At 47.4% G+C, this 23264-nt stretch overlaps 1 protein-coding gene and 1 long non-coding RNA gene across 2 annotated transcripts in view; one reads left to right on the top strand and one right to left on the bottom strand.

Moving 5' to 3' along the window:
• The first annotated feature begins 213 nt into the window (after nucleotides 1-213).
• HMGB1 (high mobility group box 1) lies at nucleotides 214-8810 on the top strand. The gene is made up of 5 exons (XM_033086611.2): nucleotides 214-409; nucleotides 3168-3330; nucleotides 3607-3752; nucleotides 4682-4856; nucleotides 6853-8810. Exons 2-5 carry the CDS (start codon nucleotides 3181-3183, stop codon nucleotides 7027-7029), a joined length of 648 nt encoding a protein of 215 aa, XP_032942502.1. The 5' UTR covers nucleotides 214-409; nucleotides 3168-3180; the 3' UTR covers nucleotides 7030-8810.
• Nucleotides 7342-23264, bottom strand: part of LOC117011255 — a 77602-nt gene continuing 61679 nt past the window's right edge. The window contains exon 9 of the long non-coding RNA XR_004420919.2: nucleotides 7342-13436. This is a non-coding gene — a long non-coding RNA (uncharacterized LOC117011255). The remainder of the gene's footprint in view (nucleotides 13437-23264) is intronic.

The following is a 23264-nucleotide window of genomic DNA, read 5'->3' as shown; positions in this document are numbered from 1 at the left end:
GCCCCTCGCAGGCGGCGGCGCAGCGCCGGGCAGCCACCGCCGCTCTCCGGGCCCCGCCGCGCCCGGCTCCCTGCGCTCACTTTTATATTTGCGCGCCCTTTCCCTGCTCGGTGACGTGTCCCGCGGCGCGCCCAACCCGCGGCGCGCTCTGGTCAGGACAATGGGAGCGCCTGGGCCAATCGGCGCGGCGCTCGGCTTGGCGGCGGCCAATGGGCGCGGGGCTGTGCAGAGAGTAATGTTACCAGCGCCGCGAGTGTGAGGAGGCTGCGTATCGATCCCGCGCTCAGCCATTGCGGTGCACCGGGCTGCACAGCGACCCAGCCAGCGCTGGGGCCGGGCGGGCGGCCGCGGGAGCGTCTCTGGGGCTCGGGGCCGAGCGAGGGCTGCGTGCCGACTCTGTCTGACACGGGTGAGTACGCGCCGGGGGCCGCTGGGCCGGCCAGGCGCGCTCGCCCGCCCGCCCGCCCGCTCGCAGCCCGGCGGTGAGCCGGCGGTGGCCGTCGTGCCGCCGCCGCTGCATGACCGCGGAGCGCGGGGCAGCCCCGGCTCGGACGCCCGTACACAAAGGCGAACGGGGCTGTGCCCGGGAGACCCTTTCCCGGGCGGCGAGCCCCCCGGCCGGGGTGGGGCGGGGGCGGTGGGCGACTTCGGGAGAGCGGGGCGCCGGGAGGCAAAGAGCGAGGTGGGGAGATAGAAGCGGGCGAAGAGAGGCGGGCGAAGGGAGCCGGGCGAGCGGCCGGGGGTCGCCCGCCGCGGGGGGCGAGGGCCGCGCCGTGCCCCGTCGTAAGCCGCTTACACGGCACCTCGCCGGAGCCATCGCGGCGGCGGCGGGGCAGGCGGAGGGGCGGCGGGGGCTCCGGGCACCCCGCACTGCGCCGCCGGGGCGGTGGGGAGCGCGGGGAAGCGGGGCGCGGGCCGGGGCGCCGCTGGCCCCGCGGCCGCCCGGCTGTAACATGGCTGACGGCAGCCGCGAGCGAGAAAACAAGGCGAGCGGCGCGGAGCAGCAGAGGAGGCGCTCGGGCGGGCGGGGGCGCAGTTCGGGGGAACTTTTTTCTCCAGCAGCCGCCGCTCGCCCGGGCGCGGGGCCGGCAGCCCCGGGGCCGCACAACTCGGCGGGGCGAGGGAGCGAGCGGGGGGTCTCCGCAGGGGCTTCTAGCGCGCCGCCGGGGCTGGGGCAGGCGCTGGAAGCGCGCTGGTCCCCCCATCTTCTTCCCCCCCGCTCCCACCCACCTCCCCCCGTCTCCCGCCCGCCCTCCCCCGGCTGCAATGGCTGAGCGTGTGCGCCAGGGTAGCGGCGCGCTCACACAAAGGGAAGGGAAGGGAGGAAGGAGCCATGTTCTGTGCGCGGCGGCGGCAGCGGACGACGCCACAGCGGCCATTCCGCGCCGCCCGGGCTGCGCTGCCACCGCCGCCCCCGCGGGCGGGGGTCGCCGCCCAGCCCCGCCGCGGCCCCTCTCGTTGGGGGTCCCGCCGCCCGCGCTCGCCGCCCCGCCCGGTCGCGGGGGGTGTGGTGGCGGCGGGGGGGTGGGGAGCGGCCGGCTCTGCTCCTCGGCGCACAAAATGGAAGGAGGCTCGGCGGCGGGTGACCTCCTCCGCCAGGAGCCTGCGCCATGGCGGCCGCTCCCGCCGACACCGCCGCTGCGGCGGCGCGGCCGGCAGGGAGGGAGGGAGCGCAGGCCGGGGCTGCCTCGCCTCATGGCGGCCGGAGCGGGCAGGGCTGGGCATGGGGGCGGCCCCCCCGCCGCGGGGGGACGGGGGTGGCGGCGGGAGAACGCTTTGTCCCGCCGGGGCCGGGGGTCGCCGCCTGCGGGCAGCCGCACCCCGGTGGGTGTCCGGCTCCTGGGCATGTGCTCGCCGCTACGAGCCCTCCTGAACGCGGAATAAAACTTAACACATGTTCTCCCTAATAACGGGACTAGATTTTGCTCTTTTTTTCCCCTCTTTTTTCTTTTCCTTTTTCCCTCCCACCCCCAGCAGGTCTCTTGAGGCACTTTTGAAGTTTCCCTCTGCCCCCCTCATAGGGGAAGCGTCCAAAATGGCGGGAAGGAGGAGGCTTTTAAACGCCACGCCGGGGTCGCGGTGCCGAGCCCTGCCCGCGGCCGCCCCGTGTCCCCGCCTGGGCCCCGGCCCGCCGAGCCCCGCGCCCGCCCGGCCGCGCCGGCTGCGTCTCCGTGGCACGCAGGAGCGGAATTGCTTCTTCAGCCCTCTTGTTTACTTGATAGAAACTTCAAACCGGACGTGTTTAGTCACAGAGCAGAAATCTGTTTCTGTCTATCCGCCAAACCGATAGGAAATGCAGTTTCTGTGGCAATACGGGCAGGCACCGCCTGCCCTTTTTTTTTTTCTTTTTTTTTCTTTCACGCTTTTTTCCTCCCCTTCTTTTAATTTGTGCTGAAAAGCTGAGCTTGTCAGGGTGCAATTGACTTTTTCCAGGGAGCTATGAAGAAATACTCCAAATGTCTGGCTTGGGTGTGAAAGTTCCAGGAAGGTATTTTTCAGTCCCTGAAAGTGTCAGGTAGTGCTCTTGCTGAGCACAGCTCTGCTGGCTATATGTAAATGTTGTGCTTCTCCCTGTGCAGGTTATAACATATTTGACCAAGTGAGCTGTTTCATTCCTCTGTTTTAAGGAATACCTGCAAAGACAAGGCTTTTGCAGTACACGTAAAGATGGGTTGTAACATATGTCATAGAAAATAATAAAATAGGTATTTTGTAAATAAGCACCCAGGGCCTACAGAGAAGAGGTAGAAACATGTGCCATAAAAAGAAAGAAATCAGAAATCCAGTGAGGCAGGATACTTGAGTACTTTTTTCCTCATTTCAACAAAATTTATTCTTCCCAAGCATATGAATTATACACTGTTATTAACTGTGGTGTGCAGTCTCCACTGCAGTGCTTGCCTTCAGCTTGCTTGAAAGGATAGTCCTTATTTGCAGGAGACCATAACTGCACGCTTTGGAGGCCGTTTGAGATTTCAGGTTGCTTGCATCCAGGTCACCTCAGACAAGGATGACAGAAGTCTTCAGTAAATTTTCCAGAATGGGAATTTTTCCCATTGTGTGATTTCAGAATACTGCTTCACTATGATCCTTGGTTGTGACTTACTTCCTGCCTTGGTTTGTTGAAAGTACAAGTCTTAAAAGATATCTCATTTGCTTCGTTACAGAAAATCAGCAAAAATGGGCAAAGGCGATCCTAAGAAGCCGAGAGGTAAAATGTCTTCATACGCCTTCTTTGTGCAAACCTGTCGGGAGGAGCACAAGAAGAAACATCCAGATGCGTCAGTGAACTTCTCAGAGTTCTCAAAAAAATGCTCAGAACGATGGAAGGTAGGAATAGGTGCTTAGGAAAAAACCCACAAAACCTTAAATAACTGCTTTTTCTGAAATACCATTCAAGATTGTAAATGATGTCTTTAGAAGCTTGGGTTTTGGGTAAGTATGAAGTGCAGTTGTAAAATGAGTGGTAATTCTCCATTGTCCTTGTCTTACCTTTAGCTCCCTCAGCTGAAATTTTGGAATGGACTTTGGTATATTTATTAATCTTAAAATTTGGATCCTTATGTGTCCCTTCTGAGGTATTCTGTGATTCTAATTGCCTTCCAGACTATGTCTTCTAAGGAGAAAGGGAAGTTTGAAGATATGGCAAAGGCTGACAAGCTTCGTTATGAAAAAGAAATGAAAAACTATGTACCACCTAAGGGGGAAACAAAAAAGAAGTTCAAGGATCCAAATGCACCTAAGAGGCCTCCGTAAGTAGATTCCTAGCTGTAGATTGTCTTGTTTGGGACCATCATACTGGTGTGTATCTATAAAATGGTAATTTTATCCAGGAGCTTCAGAAATACAAGACTGTGATCTTCCTCACCAGTGGTGTAAAGATAGGTTGAAATTTTAATTATGAATGCTAAGCTTTTATTTTTGGGTAGGCTGTCCCACCATGTGTGATTCTGACTGATTTTTCTCATTTCTGTTAAGAGGGTAATTCCAGTGTGATATGGCACTAAAGTACTGCAGGCCCTGCTCTTATCACCTCTTCATTTGAGCAGAAGTTTTGATTGACTGTCAGTTTAAAATTGGAGACTTTTGCACGGAACAGGTTTGAGGGGTGATCTTCCTCAAAAGCAGCTTGGAAAAATAAAACTTTAGCCACAACATAAAGACAACTGGCTTCAAATTAATCTCCTTACAGACACCAATACTTAATTGTGTGTGTGTGTATGTATGTGTTTTAAACTGAGCTAATGCTGGAAGGGGCATTAGGGTTCCTTTACAAGCTAATGTTCTTGCTTGAGCTGGTGCTGTGGTCTGGAAATCCTAGTTTTCTGACAAATATTGCAGCCTCCCACTTCTAACAGTTCTGACATAACAGTTACTGCCCTAGTATCGTTCACTTAACTAATTTCTAAAGCTTTTCTCAGTATCCGGTATATAAAGTCTACCTATCTGGGGATCCTGCCAAAAATGGGACCAGATGTGCAACATTACTTAAAAGAAAAGGGTGCGTTGAGTTTGCAAAGTGACTCGTTCAGTTCTGACACCTTCCACTGTAATCTACATCTGTCTCACTTCTAGGTGCTTTTTCCAAAACGCTCTTAAAAAACACTAGCAAAGGTCCCAAAAGTTGCTGCTGTAGCCAAGTCTAAAACTTCTGTAATCTTCTCTTATTTTTCCTCTGTAGTTCGGCTTTTTTCTTGTTTTGCTCTGAGTTTCGTCCAAAAATCAAAGGAGAACATCCCGGTCTGTCCATTGGAGATGTCGCAAAGAAACTGGGAGAGATGTGGAACAACACCGCTGCAGACGATAAACAGCCTTATGAAAAGAAGGCTGCTAAGCTGAAGGAGAAGTATGAAAAGGTAACACTGACGTTCAGGGAGATGCTTTGGGGAAGTCAAGCCTCAGCTCAGGCAGTTTTTTTCCTTATTGTGTACCCTGATAACTGATGTTGCAAATGCTAATGACAGAATTCATTAGATTTGTTGAAAAAGATTGTATACAGGAGCAAATGGTTCATTGGAGTAACACTAAATTGGAGTCCTTTACCTTGAACTATTTGCATTTGTCTGTAGTTTTGAGCTGTCACTGGTACTTTAATAAAGTGTACCACTGTGGTGAGTTCTGTATCGTTACTAAATCCCTAGGTCACAGCAGAATTTGAGGTGAGTTGGTTGCAGTAAGTAATGCTGGTAAGGAATAATTGGTTCTCCCTAATTTTGCTCATACTTGAATGTTAGGATAATTGATACACAGAGATGATTTTTTAAAATTTATTCCTGGGAAAATGGCAAAACACAAAGATGTTTGTTTTAGGCATGTGTTTTTCCTGGACCTACTTTGTGTCCATGTCCTTTCTAGTAATGAATTTGGTTAATTATGTATATGAAGCAACTTGTCATACAGTTTTTTAAATTATTAAGGCTAAACCCTGCAATCATAATTGGAGTTGTAGAATTCTGTTGTGCACAGAGGATCGTGCTGTGCGTGTTTTTATTTCTAAAGGCGCATTGCCATCCCAGTATGTGGAAGCCAAGGGAAGAGGAGGGATACACGTTGGCATCCCCTGATGATGCTTCACAAGGGGTCAGTGACCACATATAGCTGGCACGCAGCACCTGTGTCCATTGTGTGCTGTCACCTTCCTCTGGGTATTTCTCCTGCTGGCCGACAAATCCAAGTTCAAAGTTCTTGCACTGTAGCATGCAAGGTGAAAACTTGGAGCCCTGCTGATGTGCCAGAAAGGAGTTGCAGGTCTAGAATCTTTCCCACACAACTGTTTCTGTACAGCTTCATGGTAATTATTTGTACACACAGCCAAGGCAACTCAGATGTTTTTTAAATTATAGAATTACTAGTATTTTATTTGCAGATATTGTTTTAATTTCCAGTAGTAATGCCTTTATTTCTTACACTTACATGTGGGGTTTTAAGGTGTAGTAGTCTTCACTATTTCACTACTTGGCCTTTGACTTGTCATACCTTCTCAAAATTTCCTGCTAAGCTTTAAGGGAGTCCAAGAGTAAGTAAGATCAGTGGTGTAGTGTTTATTAGGTGGGGAATATTTGAAGATTTGGACCATCTGTGTAAATGTGTTGATGTTTCTCTGTAGCTGGTGTGTATAAGCTTTGTTGATCAATTCTCCTACCTAATTGTTTTACTGTTTTGGCACAGAGTTGGGAAGTCTTAACTGCTTTTATGACTTTGCCTTCCAGTTACAGTTTTGACTTCTCTTTGACAGGAACTGAATTTTGTGCATTTCAAATGACTAGAATAAATTTATTGCATGCAGAAGGTGGCACTGTCTACCCTTTAATCAAGTTCTTATACCTTTTATTTTGTAAACTTCTGTTAGGCAGAGTTCAGTCTAACTGCTTTTTGCTGAGGCATAACATTGCAGCAGTTAGGCTGGGTCGTTCTGATGTGTTCTGGGTGGCTAAGCCCAGTTTTGTGCCTCAAACAAGGGTTTTCCTGTGCATTCCTTTAGGCGTTGTAGAAGGTAGGGCTAGAAAGGGACCTAAAGAGGTCTCCCTACTTCATTTCCTTATGGGATAGTGGGCTCAGCTGTGCCTTTAGCATCAGAGGCAGCAGCTTTTCCAGCCTGTTCTCAGAAGCCCAACAGTAGGGATTCCTTAGCAGCCGTAAGCAGTGTGTGGTGAAGTTCTGTGTTAGAGGGTTCCCATTTCTTTGGCTTCAGTTCACCTTGGAGCTGAAGCCACAGCTCCTGGTCTTACCCCAGCAGATGTGCAGAAAGGGCAGGTACCTGTGTGACTGCTTTCACAAGTGCTCTGTGGAGGCTGCTGTGACCTCTTGGCTGGTTACATCTTTGAGAGATTGTTCCTGCTTTTGTTCTCCAAGGATATTGCTGCATACCGGGCCAAAGGGAAGGTTGATGGAGGCAAGAAAGTAGTTGCCAAGGCTGAGAAGAGCAAGAAGAAGAAGGAAGAGGAGGAGGATGAGGACGAAGATGAAGAGGATGAAGATGATGAAGAGGAGGAAGAAGAGGAGGACGAAGATGATGATGATGATGAATAAGTCTCTTTTAGAGCAATTTCTTTCTTGTCTATAAAGCATTTAACCCCCCTGTACACAACTCACTCCTTTTAAAGAAAAAAAATTGAAATGTAAGGCTGTGTAAGATTTGTTTTTAAACTGTACAGTGTCTCTTTTTTTGTATAGTTAACACACTACCGAATGTGTCTTTAGATAGCCCTGTCCTTAGTGGTATTTCAATGGCCACTAACCTTGCCTGGTACAGTGTGGGGGTTGTAAATTGGCATGGGAGTTATAAAGCAGGTTCTTGTTGGTGCACAGCACAAATTTAGTTACATTTGGGGATGTAGTTTATTTCTCATCTTCAGTTGTCTCTGATGCATCATAAAAATAATTGTTGTTCTGTTAACTGAATACCACTCTGTAATTGCAAAAAGGAAGAAAAAAAAGTTGCAGCTGTTTTGTTGACATTCTGAATGCTTCTAAGTAAATACAATTTTTTTTTTATTAGTATTGTTGTCCTTTTAATAGGTGCCCTTGAGAATCATACTTTTTTTTTTTTTTTTAATTCTTTTTTTTTTTTGAGGGGAACTCATCTTTTGCTTTATTGAATGCCCGTATGGGATCACGGGAATATTACAGTTTTCATCTTTCATATAACCAGCTGATAAACAAAGCTTTGATCTGCATACCCTGCATTATCATGATAGGGTAAGAAAAGAAATATATAGGCATATGATGAAAATATTCTTCCATAACTGGAAACAACAAAATTCAATCTCAGCAAACGGATACTTGTTCAGATTTTTGTGAAATGTAATATTCTATTGCGTTGCATGAGTTTACCAGTCTTGGAGAGTTGAGAAGTATAGAGTTCAATTTTACAGAAACTAAATACTTTGGGGGGGTGGGGAGGGAGGGAATGTTAAATTTTGTCCTAGAAGGACCCATAGGAAGAGTGTATGTCCATCTGGTGTAGAGAAATTTACACGTGTGACTCTGTTACCATGTAATGGAAGTTATATTTGTAAATCTCTGAACACCTGGGAGTGATGAGCGTACCTAAAATGTGTAAAGTTAAAAGCATTGAAATGACCATATTATTTTTTGGTGACAGGTCTGGTGATGGCCACGGGCTTAATACCATGAGACTCCTGGTAGCAAAGGGCCCACAAGAAATGATTTTTCTTTCTAAGATTTCTATAAATGGTACCATTATTATTTGTTAAATCTATGTAAATTCATATTTGTATTCTTGAAATTCTAGTTTTAGCCCTTTAAACAAAGTTGTATATTGTCTCAAATTGAAAATGAGATAAGATGTATTTTTCCTGTTAGGTTTTATACCGCACTCTTGATGTTTGCCCATTTTTAAGTTAAATATAGTTGTATGGAAAAGTACATTTTATTAAATTTTGCATTAAAAAGTTAAATGTTTATGGTATTACCAACAATGTCTAATTTGGTCAAATACAGTTCTCTTCCAAAACCAAAGCTAAAAGGGGTTTTTTGCATATTTAGTAAAACTTCAAGTGCTGGCAGCTGTAACTATTTTCACATATACCTGCTTACCAGTTTGGGGGACAATTCGGCAATTTTGTGGTTACAAAATTATGGTTCTCTTAAGTGCCAGTGTTTAAAAACAAACAAAAAAAAGCATTCTTGTAATTTTACACGCTTTTGTGATGGAGTATTGTTTTGTTATACAATTTTGACTTTCAGATTCTTATTTCAATTTGCATTTATGTATAACTTCAGGAGAAATATTGAACATCTGAAATCCTGGATGATACTAATAAACTAATAATTGCAGAGGTTTTAAATACTTAGTTAAATGGCTCACTTAATACCCTAAGGATTTGGGGGTTTTTGTGTGTGTTGGTGTTCTCAGATACATACATCCCTGCTTTCTGTTTCAAGCAGAAGAATGATGCTGTTTGCAAGGTCTTGAAAGGGTAGGACAGACAGACTTTTTTGTCTCCTTAAACTGGATATTGCACATTCAAATGCTCTTAACTGATGACAAATAAATTTTGTGTGCTGAAGGGTTTTTTTGTTTCCCCAGGTCATCAGAAGAAAGTAGACACATTTCTTGTTCTTGGAACAAGTATACTTAATGAGATCCCCATAATCTTGTGCCTTTGTTCTCGGTGCTTGGTGTTGGCAGAAGTAACCTAGAGGATTCAGCTGAACTTGAGATGAGTAGTGAGTGCTTCCCTGGCAGCCAGGCACGGCCTTAGCCTCACCTTTGACTTTAGCACTGGTAACTAACAGAGCGTGCTCGAGGCTGAAGAGGGTAGGTAACGTAATTATCAATGCTGCTTACTGAGGACAAGAAGCCCCTGTATCTCCCTGCCGAGGCTGGGGTGGGGTGGGAGATGCTCCAAAGCTTCCCCAGCTCTCCAGAGCGGCTATGGTTTTCTCGGGAGCACTCGGTACGCGCCTGTAATTCAGCTGAGCTGGCACGTGGATATCAGGACCAAAGCCTTCGCTTTTGTCTACTGTAAAACTGTTCTGGAACAGTGGAAGTGTTCTTTGGTGAAGAGGAGTGCCAGAGGCAGATGAATTCCCCTTTTTAAGGAAGAGCTGCTGAGGGTTGTTGCTGGAAAGGACCTCCTTGTTCCACAGCTGTGCTCCCCTGCTAGCTCCAATGTTTAAATAATCCTCTTGGTCAAAACTATGAGTCTTACTGATAGGTCAGACTTGGCCACTCCAAGATTCCTTGATCCAGGTCAGTAGTTACTGCTGACACTTCAGCTTGAATCTGCTTCCCTGTGATCTTTAAAAGTGGGTGCTTGCTGTAGAAGAGGGATAATGAGCGATGAAATTGGGACCATTTAAGTAGTGGTTCCCTACAGGGGAACTGACAACACTGACATCACCATCAAAAAGCATCTCCTACGGCTTTAACCTTCACATAAATGCTTGTTGTAGAGGTAAAGAAAGGACTTTTCTGAACAGCAAAAAATTGATTGGTCTGGAGAGAACTTGAATACCAAATTAAGCCAGACTGATTTTTATTGTTGTTCATCTCGAGTTGGTCCTGAAAAGAGTTGCAGTTGCAACCACCTAGATATGCTCTGTAATTTTAAGCTAGTTTAATGAAATGTATGGACAGTGTTCATCCCTTCTGCTGAGCTTTCAGTCATCACACCAGCTCTAGCAAAAAGCTGAGCTTATTTAACAAAATGTTCCTGTCCAGGCAAACAGGCCCCTGGAAACCTGAACTAAGGGGTGTGAAGTGGCTTATTTCTGTAGCTTAATTAGGGCACTGCTGACACTGAGCCTCTTTACAGTTGCTTTTATCAGTGTAACCAGCCCATCCTGAAGGAAAAAAGGCTGAATAACAGCTGGGTCTAGGCTTGCTAGAAAGTGGGAAGATGAATTTGAGTGACTCCTCCAGAAGAGGAGCGTTAGGTTCTCTGGATGGGAGAAGAGCCGAGCTTGGAAAAAACCTCTTCTAATTCTTGCTAGCCTAAGGGTTAGACCTGCTAGTTAGAATAAACATTCCCATTCTGCCTTCCCAGCTATGCCTGACAAGATTAAAGGAATAAAGGCAAGGTGCTGCGTTTAGTTATGAGTTATTCAATACAAAATCTGTAATGGAGACATGGCAAAATACAAAGATAGTGTTCAATACAGGAGACAATTTTAACCATTTCCAGGTTGTGCCAGTGGCGGCTGACCAGCTACAGGCTTTCAGGACTCAAATGTACTGATCATTTTATTAATTACAGTAAAATACCAAATATTTTCAAGCATTCCTCCACTATAGTTTTCAGCTTACAAGTCTATATTTGACTGCAGCTCACATCTTTTTGGGGCGCTTCAGCAGAAAATAGCTGTGACATTTTCCTTTGGCAGGCTGCAGCAGACATTATTTTAGCACCTGAAATGCATTCAGAGATGTTTTACAAACATGCTAAGTCCAATGGAGTGCTGAAATGTGGGTGTGTATTGATAAACTTTTTCCCAGACTTAGCTATTCGATTGCACTCTACATCTGAAAACTGCTTTGAGGTGGTCTTAATTTAGCCTAGTATAGATCCACTTTAAATTAACAGCAGCTTTTATTCCAAAACAATGTACTTGCAGACAGGCTGTCAGACTCTATTCCAATTTTTAAGGAAAAGCAGGAAAAGTAAATCTCTGATTTTTTTATCTTTTTGCTGAAGTTGTCTTGTATTTTTATTTTGTGTATGTTGTGTGTGCCCTGGCTTTTCTTTTGACAGTACTTCAAGCTGAAAAACAAAGATGGATTTTTCTTTTCCCCAGTGAATTTATTATGAAGAATGAAGGTCAGATTCCTCTTACGCTGCTTTGTGCTGTTGAAAAATACAGCGTGGCTTCTGCTTCGAGAGCACCTAATTTTGAAATCCATCTTGCTGAAGCAATTGCCATTAGAGGTGACCCACAAGAGAGTCGAGCCTTCCCTTTTGCCACTCTGTGATGGAATAAAAGACTTGAGCGATAAATTAGCTTAGTCTACCTGTTTGCCACATCAGAAGCTCAAACCTTCCCTGCAGCAGGAATGCAGGAGATCAAGCTAAGCAGCAAGAGGCAGAGCAGCACAGAACAAGGAGGACAGACAGGCAAATGTGGGGGTTTTTCTAACTACACCTTTTAAAATTTTGCTTCTATTGTTAAAAAGTGTTTGACTTAAATGATGGTCATTTGGCACAGAGGAAGTTTATCCACGTGCTTCCAGCAGCCTTTCACCTATTAAGGCAGCAAAAGCTCAATTCATGTATTTCTGACCTCCCAAAAGTTCCTCAGTAAAAACAGGAAAAGACCAAGCACTGCAGCTTGAATGCCTGGAAAGGACCCATCTCCCTGCACATCTTACAGCAGCAAGAGGTCACCATGTAAATGCTTTTTCCAAGAAGCCATTCAAAAAATCAGACTTACGGAGGGGAAACCGAGGACGTGTGCTGCTGTGTTTGGCAGTGGCATTTGTTACCAGGGATAAAAACAGTTTTGAAGAAATGTCTGGGAAGACATCCCTGACCCCTCCTGCTCCTTCCCAAACTGAAATGTAAGAAAACAATGAAAATAATACCTTTATATGGGAAAAAGTCTCCCTTGCCAAAATGCTGGGGTTGACCACACTCTTCCTCATCCCAGCCGAGGGGAAAAATGTGCATCCCCTGAACATTGGCCAGCAGCCCTACAGATGGTGTGGGGGGCACTGATGGCAACTGTGGGGGGCAGTCCCAGCAGCCCCCTCCTTACTGCCTGTTCACTCCTGGTGCTGAAAACTGCTGGGAGGATCATCAGGTCATGCCTGGGCTGGGTGCCTCACCTGGCTCTGAAATGCAGAGGGAGCAGGGGCCAAGTAGGGATAGCAGGAGCCAGCCCTCTGAAAACAGCCACGCAGTTAAAAGGAAAATCAGGGTGTTCTTTAAAACAACTCTGAAATTTGTGTGGTGGTGATTCCTAGAAGAGAGAACTTTCTTGCAAGCCGTGCGCTGGTAAGTGATTGAATAACAGTGACTCATGTTTTATAATCAGACTTGACTGTAGCAGAGCTTACGCTCGCTTCAGATTTGTTGACACACATTTCTCCTGACGCCTGCCAATAAGGAAGATGCTGTGAAGCAGCTCTGTAATGTAAAAATGGAACTGGAAAACGCAGGTGAGGGCAGATCACAGCCTGAGCCCCTTGGCACTGGCGCAGCTTTTGGGTACAGAGGGGCTGGTTTTGCAATACCAGCCACCGATGGAAAGTGCTGGTGGGTTTCTGCTCCAGGGAGCTGAGAGGCTCGGCACCCACGTGGGTCATCGGGGCGTTTCGCAGGACTAATCCCTTGGAACCTGCCTGAGACTGATGTGTGGTCCCAGAGTCACACCCCGGGATGTGGAAGCGGCTCCCGGTGGGAGGCTGCCAGGGAACGAGACCCCTCCTTGCACCAGCCCTGCTGTATCTGAGACTCCTTCCAACACTGTTTCCTTCGAGGTGGAAGAAGGAAGTGATCTATTTTTGGGGAGCATTGGCACCAGATGTTGGGTGATGGCAACACTGTCTCTGTCAGCGCTCCCTGCCCCTTCCTCCTGCCCTGCCTGACCTCCAGCGCTGGCAGCTCCGGGAGCAAGGAGGGAGTTCACCTCCCCCAGCTGCTGGGGGCTGGATCTGTGCCCCACAGCTGGACAGGAGGCTTGTCCTGCTGCCCCACCACCCCCAGGCAATCGATGGGCCAGGTGGGGACACCCCTAATACCGGGACCCCTAATACTTGTCTTCCACAGACCCACAGGACAGAGCTGCTGCTGTCACAGGGTGCAACATTCTCAGGATGTGCCGCTGCCTGGGATCGATGTCCCTGGACTGCTGGCCTCGACACTCGTCTTTGAGTCCCCTGTTCCTTCTGACGTGGGTTTTTCTTTTCATCTGAATCATTCAGTATGACTTTGGAGCACAATGGAGCTGTGATTTTTTTCGAAGCCGCCAGCCTGCAGGAAACAGAAGGTCTCTGAATAAAAGGGAGGCTCTTGTTACAACTTCCCTCTTATTTACTGTTCCCAGTAGCAGAGAAGTAAAAAGACAATGAATGAAATGGAGGATTAATCACGCGTAGCACTGAAATATAAACAAGGAGACTGCGCGTCCCAGAGCGCTGCTGCGAGCAGCGGCTCGTGCCCGCAGCGTGCACAAATCTCTCGTCACAGAGACCTCCTGGACTTCATGAGAAAGGCCAAAAGGCAGAGGAGGCTCCACAGGGGGTTTTTCAAAGGTGAACTTACAAAAGTATTTTCCATGGACTTTTCTCCTTTCAGTGCCCGCAAAACTTGAGTTCAAGTTGATATCCCCTGTGCTTAATCACTTTTGCAGAGGAAACTCCCTATTTTCCTATTTTTCTGCATTCATTTTAAAACAATAAAAGCTCAGGACAACTCCTTTGTCTCACAGAAGACTTTTAAAAATGCTTCAGAGAGAACCTACTGTGCTGCACAGTGTGTAGCCCTGCTCCTAAAAGGGGGGTGTGGTCATTTGCCTTGCTCCCTCTTTCACTTGCTTTTGGGTTGGTATCCAAACACCAAAGGATTACTAATCATGTTCCTTATTTATTTTTTTAATCAGAGAGTTATGTGTATTTGATTTCCAGGTATAGATTTTAAGCGCTCACACCAGCCTTTGCAGAGGTGCTGAGCTCAAGTTAATCGGTAATAAATTAACCTCGGGAGGTTGTTTGTGTGAGGCAGGTTACGTGCATGCAGCTTTGTGAAGGTTTTTAGTGAAGCAAACCGTAGGATAGAAAGGTGGAAACAGGGATGCATAACACAATTCAAATTGCCTGAAATGCCTGAAATAAATAGTTGTTTTATGTATCTGAATATCTGCATCTGTCAGGTAAGTACTGTGGATTTTTTTGGTATTGGGAAGATAAATTTAATGTCAGGGTTGAGGTGGAGTGGAGTACATAATTGTAAAAGTGAAAGGGAAGCTGCTTCCTATCCTTATTCAAAAGCTCCAGCAAACCTCCTAACTGTTCATTTTACAGTTCTTTATAGAAAACATACATGAAAAACCTTAGGAAAGTTTATTGGGGCCACCTGCAATAATAAAATCAAAGTGACCCAAGTCTGAAAATAACACCATACGTCTCCAAGTGAGCATAAAAAGCCAGAGCATGGGATATATTTAAGCTAAAATCTAAACCCAACCCATGTGTGTTAACACAAGACTCGGAGGATTATGTGAATACAAGTCTAGGTGACCAAAGAGGTGTTGCTACTTAACTAATCCTTGCTGTAACCTTCTGCCCAGACTTTCTCTGGGTCTGGGAGCTTGGGGCAGGCACTGAGCAGGCAGGAGCCCTGCCAAAGGCTCCTCCTGGCCTTGTCTCCCTGCACTCCCGGGGGCTTTCTAGCTTGCACTTTGTTTCACTTTCTCTTTCTGCAGTGCCGGGCTGTGCTGGAAGAGTTGCAACATCCTCTATCAATTATTTACACTTTTGCATGGAAATCATATCAAAATATCTATTCTTTTTAATATTAGGTTTAATTTTTTTAAATACTACTAAAGCCATGCCTGGTGCTGCATTAAACTAGTTGGTGATACTCTTTTAAATGCCCTTTCTAAATGCTTTTTAAGAGGGGACCTCTCAGCAACAGCTTCCCTGTTTACACACAACAAAAGCACTGCCTGCCTGAACCAGCCTGGTTGGGAGCAGAAGGGTGACCCCTGCAGCTCCCACCACCCTGATCTCCTGGCACCTGCAGCCTCCAGCTGACTTGATTTGCCAGTGGGTCCCTGGTGGGGAAGAGGAGGTGGGGAAGAGCTGCCTGGGGTCTTTGTTCATGGTACGAGTGCCTCCCAGACAGGTGTTTCTTTGCTTGCCTTGGGTCATACCTATTTTGGGGTAACTAATAATAGAGAGCTCCTGAGCAACCCAAATTTAGACAGTCTTTGGAAATCCAGACAAAAAATTCTGGGAAGAGTTTGTAGTTTTATTCCTCCCATCCACTACAGCAGAGGTTGGAGGATCTCAAGTCAGGATGGGGGTTTGCCACTGTGCCATGCTTGGTCCCTCCTCTGGTAGCATCTTCCAGGTTTGGCATCTCTACCACTTCCCTGGGAAGCCTGTCCCAATGCTTGACAAAATGCTAAGAAATGTTTTGCTGCATTTTCTTTTTTTCTCTTTCTGCATAACTTTCAAGTTTCAGCACACTACTAGAAACATGATCAATCTTCATGATAAGAAGATTCCCAAAACCTCAACCCTCAAAATTAAGGGGAATTTCTTAAAGGGAAGGTGTGTGCTCCATGTCTCATCCAGCCAGAGCGAGGAGGAGCACAAGGTGTGCAGGTCCTGCCCTCTGACCCAGAACCCTGTGCCTCACTCCTTCTGTGTCCCCCGGGGTGCTGCAAGTAGTAGGAGCTGCACGAGGTGGTGACAAGTCCCCAGCATTCCGGGTATTTGATCCGAGGAAATCGCCAGTCAGCCAGGAAATGTCAAGATTGCATCACATCCATAATCTTTTAAAGCCCTGAAAAGGAGCTTGTTAAAGTCTGTCTCTGCAGTGTGATCCCAGTTCCTTTTGGTTTTGCTCTGCTCTTCTACTTTATGGGAACTGGCAGGCAAATCCTCCTCCCAGATATCATTTTGCTTTTCCCTCCCTTTGACTTAGAGCACTTTTGTTTGCCACGGCCTTGCCACTCACTGGGGCAGGAGGAGCAAGTCCCCACTTTGCTGTGCTCCCAAAGGGAAGATGCTGGGATGCCCAGTGCCTGTGGGGATACAGCTACAGCCCAGCTTGTCTGCATGGGGAAAGAAGGGAGAGGACGTGGGAGTGGAGCTGCCATCCCTTCCCCTTGTGTTTGCTCATGTTCCGGGTGGGCGCCCTGGGCAGCCCAACAGCGCTGCAGGGAGGTGCCAACACTTCACAGAGCAAAACTGCACCTCGTTATTCCACTGATTCTGCAAAACTATTAAGGAGCATCCAGCAGAGTATGTGACCCACACATTTAATTTCTTTTGCAGTTTCTGTTTTGATGTACACTGGATGTGTTTCTGTAAAACAAAGATTTATTGGAACCTGGAATTTTATGACTTTAAGGTTTGCCTGAGACCAGATTGTGAGTTTCTCCTTTTGGAAGAGGAGGTTAAAAAGAGCCCATCTGCCTGTGGCACATATGAAACCCTAGGCCAAGGATGATACCTTTTCCCTTAAGTTCTACTATAATGTCAAACAAAAATTTACCATCCAATATTATGCCTTCCATATGCAATGCCCCGCTGTAGATATAGATCACAGCAATCGTGTTGGCCTTCTCTCTTTCAAGTTTTTATCTGTGCCATAAGGAAGTCAGGACTCGGTGTAGGGTCCAAGGAGGAGCAGCAAGGCAGGAAAAAAACAAACCATACATAATTAATGACAATGTGCCTTCACTTGTGCTCTTGATTTTTCTTGTAAAAGCACAGCAATGCCCTTTCTGCCTGCAAGGCTGAGGAAAGCAGTGTATTTTTAAAACACAGTGCCAGTGTCAGACAGCTCCAAGTGCCCTGGTAGGAAACAACCAGCATCCAAGGAAGCAGAGCCTGAGCCCAGCTCTCCGGTTACCACGACGTAAGTAAACAAACAAGTTTATCACAAGTAATGAGGGCATTGTGCCAGTTTCAGTTAAAATAATTAAATAAATAACAGAGAAATCAACCCCAAACCAACAAATCATTACAGCATGAGGAAAGTACTGAATGAAATTGATTGTTCGTGCCAACACCAGAAATATATCTTGTCATAAACTCGGGCCTCCACATCTGCTTCAGCACCAGTGGATTCTTTATAAACAGCCTCTTTAATTTTATCTAACAGCCTGTTAGCAGACATGCAGTCCAAAAATACATCTCCTTTTCTTCCTCGCACTATCCTGAGTTTGGCAGGGCACCAAACATGAGGTTCAGCTCGTAATTCAAAAAGGCCCTTCTTTAAGCATTGACTGAGCTTGATTTAATAAAAATCCTGTCCAGCTTCCTCCGGGCAGCCCTAATGGGATGCAGAGCCTGGCACTTCTCAGGGGCTGCTCCAGACCTGCTGTGTGTTGGCCAGTGAGATTTTTTTGTGGTGAAACAATATTGCTCTGTGGTGGAGTTGGGGAACCATCTGGTGCTCTCCAGAATGTCTCTCCAGAGGGGTGCACAGCTTCACTTTCAGCTGTGCCACCCTCTGGAAATGGAAGTGAGCAGGCAGCACCATAAACACAAGGCAGAGCCACAGCACAGGATGTCCTGGTGCCTCTGCAGCCCCGGGGATGCCCCAGTGCCGCTGGTACCCAGCCCTGCTCCCACTGGCCCTGCCTTCCCCAGGGGCAGGAGACAAAAGCACCAAAGCTCCTAAAGCTGCTTCCAACCCCCGAGTTCTCCTGGGGGCAGATCTATCCATCATGTCCCCAGTGAGGCACTGCCAAGCACTTTGTAGGTGCTCCTGAAGGAAAGACTGGGCATTCACTGAATAGAGGGGGGTTGCACTGGGACTGGTTCCCAGAGGGTAGCCCCAACACCAGAGGCAGGACAAATACCTTCACACTTCCTGACGCTGGTGTTCTCAAGCACAACACTGATTTTCTGGCTGCTGATTGCCTGGGAAAGCTGGAACGGACACTGGCTGACTTTTAATGCCAGGACAAGAGTGGCTGACGTCACCTTAGAAGATGAAACATGTTCCTGCTGTGAGGACTGCACCAAATTACAGGCCCAGATTTCCCGAGAAATTAGTGCGAGAAACACCACACAACATCACATTTGCTGCAACACAGGAACTCATTAGCTGGGTAGTCAAAAATGTTAGTAATTATCCCATTTGACAAACCAAGATATGGATTTCAAGCCTCAAAGCTTGCTGTGCTAAAGAAATATTAATGGCCTGGCATGTCATGATGTCCAGGGGAAAAGGATGTTTAGTAGTTTCTCCTCGTGGCTCAGTTGTTTATTTAAATTACTTGGAAACGAAACCAGCAGCAAACATAACCACTGCTGTTGTGGGGTGTGGTTAACAACAAGTAGCTTTTATTTAGCATTACATCAAAGGATGAAATGAGTGAAATGAAGGAAAGGGAAGTTTCTTGAGTGGTCAGCGAGCCAGATCCTGGTGCCAAGACATGGAGGAGGATCAACAGAAATCCTGCAGAGACCATCCCGTCACTTGGCTGTTGTGACAGAGGCAAATAAGAAGCACAGGTGTCAATGAAAGGGAACTACTGCACTTGGCAAAGGATGCTGCAGGTTTGTGGTGGGGAAGGGACTCTGTTGGCTGGTGTGGGGGATGCTGGTGGCACCCTAGGGATTTTCATCACATCCTGGGAGGGATTTTCTGATTGGTCCTTGTGGTTGTGCCAGCAAGGCCGGAGAACCCTGTGCTGCTTGGCTGCCAGTCCTTAGCAGCGCCTGACCCAACAATCAGGAGGGATCTGGGGGGCTTGTGGTCCCTCCAGTCAGGTACCAAATTGCACTTTACGAAGAGCACAAGCGTTCATCCAGTGGTACCTTACTGAGTTGAACATGGCTGATGCCTTTCAATGGAATTCCAGCTGAAAATTTAAGAGAAACAGATCAAAGGCAGATGATTGAACAGAAGTGGGTTTAGCTGTCCAGATGTGAGCTGCAGTGCCCTCATCCTCCCCCTTATGTGCTACAACAGGGTGTAATTCAATCCTAAATTACTGAAAATCTTGAAAATCACATATCAGAAGTTATTTTATTTATACATGCATCTACTCATTAGCAGTATAAAAATGCTGGCAATACTGTGCATGCTCTGCAGGAATTCTTGTCAGAGCTACATTTCACATCTCACTAGCATGGGCTCAGATAGCCCCTGCCGAGGGGTACACATAGGTCTTCCTGGCATCTCATTTTTGGCCAGTCCAATGATAGGTGGGGTCAAATGGAAAAGCTACTTCTGAGTGGAGAAGCCTAGAAGGACATAGAGGGCAGGGGAGCAGGATGTGGGTAAGCACAGGCACCTTTACTCAGGTGGTGGCTCTGCCATTCTTAGAGACTTCCAAACGCTCTTTGATGGAGCTCTGGAATACCCAATCCCTCTCCAAAGTAATTTCTGCCTTGTTTATGCTCCCTGGAGCTTGCAGGCAGTGACAGTCAGGCTCCAAGCATTCTATGCAGGTTGCTCTTAAAAGCTCCTAAAATCTTTCTCCCAGTGAAGACTGGCAGAGCTGATGCTGCAGTAGGAAGGAGGAGAAGTAGAGACTTGAAAAGGTCACACCAAGGCTGCAATTTCCAAATGAGTGTGAAGGAACTGGATGCTTTAACACCCTCCAACTTAAACACTCAGTCTGGGCTGTTAATGGAGTGTGCTGTAAAACTGCATTTTCTTTACCTATTCAAGGAGAATTAGAGGGACAGACCTCCTAATGTTAAGCAGGAGAAAACTTTTTGGCTGTGAAGGCTCTTCTTCCATACAGGAAGGCTGCTGGCAGAAAATGACAGCTTGTGGACAAACTTGAGTCAGAATGGCTACAACAGCAAAAAAGTGGAGGAAGGGAAATGGAGCCTCAGATGAAAATGAGACGGTAAATAGAGAAATAACCAGTCTGAGGCATCCATACGTTTCCTGCAGTCACTTCCCTCCTTTTCCAGCCTTTTGCTGAGCACTATAGCAATATTCAAGCCATTATTACATTAAGAAGTCTTTCAGCTTTTCTGCCTGCAAAAATAGTCATCACTTGTAAATTGAAGGCATCACTCTCTTATCTGGTCTGCAGCCAGCAGGGCTGGAAGCAATAGAAGAAGTGTGAACTTTCTCCTTCATCTCAGAGAACATTAACTTCAAAGCCAAGCCATAAACTTTCAGATGTAATGACTATTTGTCCAAAAGAGAAACACATCAGGTTGATCAATGAGTGAAAGGTATAAAACACAGAGGTTACATTTGCTGAACACTTGGGAAAAATGTGTGGTTATGCTTGGGTGTGTGGAGGGGGGAGTTATTACTGAGTTGTTTGGGCAGGCAGGCACAAGGGGTAGTGTCAGGATTGTTGTGGGTGGCTGTAGGTCCAGCACAGAGTGGTTTCTGTACCAGAGGAGGCTGGGCTGCCATGTCAGAGTGTGCCCCAGCACGCCCTTGGGTGCAGACCTTCATCACCAAGTGGGGACCTTGTGGCTCTGTTGGCAGCCACACTACTCTGTTTCTTCAATGAACCATGGGAGAAAACGTCTCTCAGCTGCTCAAAGCATTCAGGACCACCAGCACTTCCTCCTGTGTCCTTGCTCCAGCTGTGTGAATGCTGACTGGAGAAAACCCCCCTATGGGTGCACTGCCTTGTCCCCTGAGCATTGCTGAGCTCCAGAGCACAGGGTCCAGCAATGCTAACACAGCCAGGCAGGTGTGCTCAGAGGTTTCAGACACCTTTGGTAAGACTCTCCTCATCCTTCTTCCTATTTTTCAAACATGCTTTCAGTTTTTCTGATGAAAGTTCCATGGAAGTAGAGAGTAATGATGTCTTTTTGTTTCCATGGCTTGCATATGAGGAATTCAGAGGGACAAAAATTTATATTATGTGACTTTTTGCTGAGGATAACCATTGCTCTTCCTAATAACATCCCTTCTCCCCTCATCCACTAGGGCTTCCAGGAGGAATCAGGATCCCATCCTCTCCCTGGGCAGCGGGTGCGTGATCCTTGGGCATGGCACATGGTGCTCAGAGTTTGTAGTGTTAATCAACTTTCACTTTGTAGTGTTAATCAACCCTTTGGTGAAAGTGTTTTTAGAAGGAGTAATTGGGAGGACTTGCTGCTGGGCTCAAGGGCTGGGGAATGAGGTCCAGACCTGTGTGATTCCCATCTGAGGATGGAGAGGAGGAAATGCCAGAGGAGAAAGAGAGATTTTGAAAGGTCTGTAACATCTCCTGCCAACATCTTTTTTGGATCATCCCTGTGTGAACAAGTGAGAGCCCGGAAGAGCCGTATCATCCTTGAGGACAGCTGGGCTTGCTGGGGGGCAGCTCCATTTGGGATGGGAGGCAGAGGGTTGCTGCCACTGCTGAGGGGGAAAAGAGACGGTGGAGTTGCTGACTCCACAGCACCCTGTTTTCCCCCTGTGCTGTGCTTGCCTGTCCCCTAAGTCCTCTGTGAGGTGCCAAAATGCCTCTGTAGGGAGCCAGAGAGCAAACCTGAGCCCTTCTTGCTGACCACACATTTCTGTGTCCCCAAATCCCTGTTGGAGTGAATGGAGCTGGTGGGGTCTACTCAGGTTCCTCCCCATACAGGTGGTGTTGGGAGGAGATGGTGGCTCACCTCCTAGATATGCCCTGGCTTCCAGAAGGTGAGTTATCTTCTCCAGGCTGTCCCCTCTACCCACCTGAATTCCATACAGCTTCTCCCAGCATCCTGGGGAACAAGCCATAGGGATGGCCATGAAATGCTGGAGCTGGGGGGTGTTGTTGGGGGTTGAGATGACATTCTGGAAATGTAAAGAACAGCAGTGTGCTGAATCCATCTGGTCACCCCCCTCCTCGTAGCATATCACCTGCCCCACCTTGGTTCCACTGGAGACTCCAGAAACAAGGGCAGGTAATAGTGGGTAGAGGTGGGGCAAGAGGAGCAACAGGAGGGCAGTTAAGTCATTTATTTCAAGGGGCAGCTGGCTTTACCCAGCTAAAACGAGTGCAATGCCAGCAGGCTCCACATTCAGCAGATCCCCAAAGGTATTGGTGAAGCTGTGCTCAGCCTCCCCTGCAGCACCTCTGCTTGAGGGAGGCAGTTGGATGCTGGGCTCCTTTCCACTGTGGAGCTGTACCTGTGCTTTGTAGGTGTGTTGTGTATTTAGTTCTGGTATCCACTGTAGCAATCCCTTTTATGTGCCTGGAGTCTCATTTTCTACCTCCACTGGATCATGTTCTGGGCTTCAAAGCACATGGGGAGCAGCGCTGTTTTATTGCATGGTCATAAAGCAATAGCCCTTCTCTGCTCCTATATGAATAATAAATAGTAGTTATATTGTTATATTTTTACATGGAGACCTGCCAGAGGCTCTTTTTGTGTATGAGACTCGAGATTTACTCTGAGAAAAAGGAAGCAGAAAACAAGAGTCCTGACAGTTTTCGACCTGGCTGTGCAGCTGTGCTGAGAGAGGTGCCCTGCAGATCAAAGGGAAGCCGCTCCCGTTCTCCCCAGGTGCTGCGATGCTTCCCCTATTAGAGCAGATATTGGTTATCAGGCAGCACTGCTATGAACAGCACAAATGTGCACTTTGCTCTCCAGAGGTTATGAGAGCCAGAAGGATGCCAGATTAGATTTAGGAAGCACATATGGATGTATTGCCTTCTTCAGCCTTGCATCATTCCTTAAAAGCCTCTGTTGCTCTGAAGGAAGACAGAAAGCACGGCTGTGGACAATCACAGCTGTAGAAGCATAATTGCAATTGCTGTCTCAGAGCTGCTTAGTGCTTCTGATAATCCTTGAGACCTGCAGCGAGTCACTGCAGGATGAAGGAAGAGCATTTTGGGGCAGGGATACAGCACAGGAACAACTCTGAAGAAGGATTGAAAAATCTCCTCTAGTTTACATTTCACTGAGGGGAAAGATGCTCTGAGGCAGCACCAGCACAAGTCCAGACTGAAGCCCAGACTTCCTGCTCTGGGATTTCAGATGTTTGGAGAGTGTCTCTGACACCACATTTGATGCCATGTCTTCCCCTGAGGCTGAGATGCCACCACAGCTCATCTCTCAACCCAGTCACTGGCCAGAACTACAGCTCCAGTCCACTGGCAGCGAATCCCACCAGTTCTCGTCATGTGTTCACAGGGATGTTTAGCTTCTGGGGAGG

The sequence above is a fragment of the Catharus ustulatus genome, chromosome 2, assembly GCF_009819885.2.
Source record: "Catharus ustulatus isolate bCatUst1 chromosome 2, bCatUst1.pri.v2, whole genome shotgun sequence".
Lineage (NCBI taxonomy): Eukaryota > Metazoa > Chordata > Aves > Passeriformes > Turdidae > Catharus > Catharus ustulatus.
Note: the sequence above shows the minus strand (reverse complement) of the source record. Positions and strands in the feature narration are given on the sequence as shown.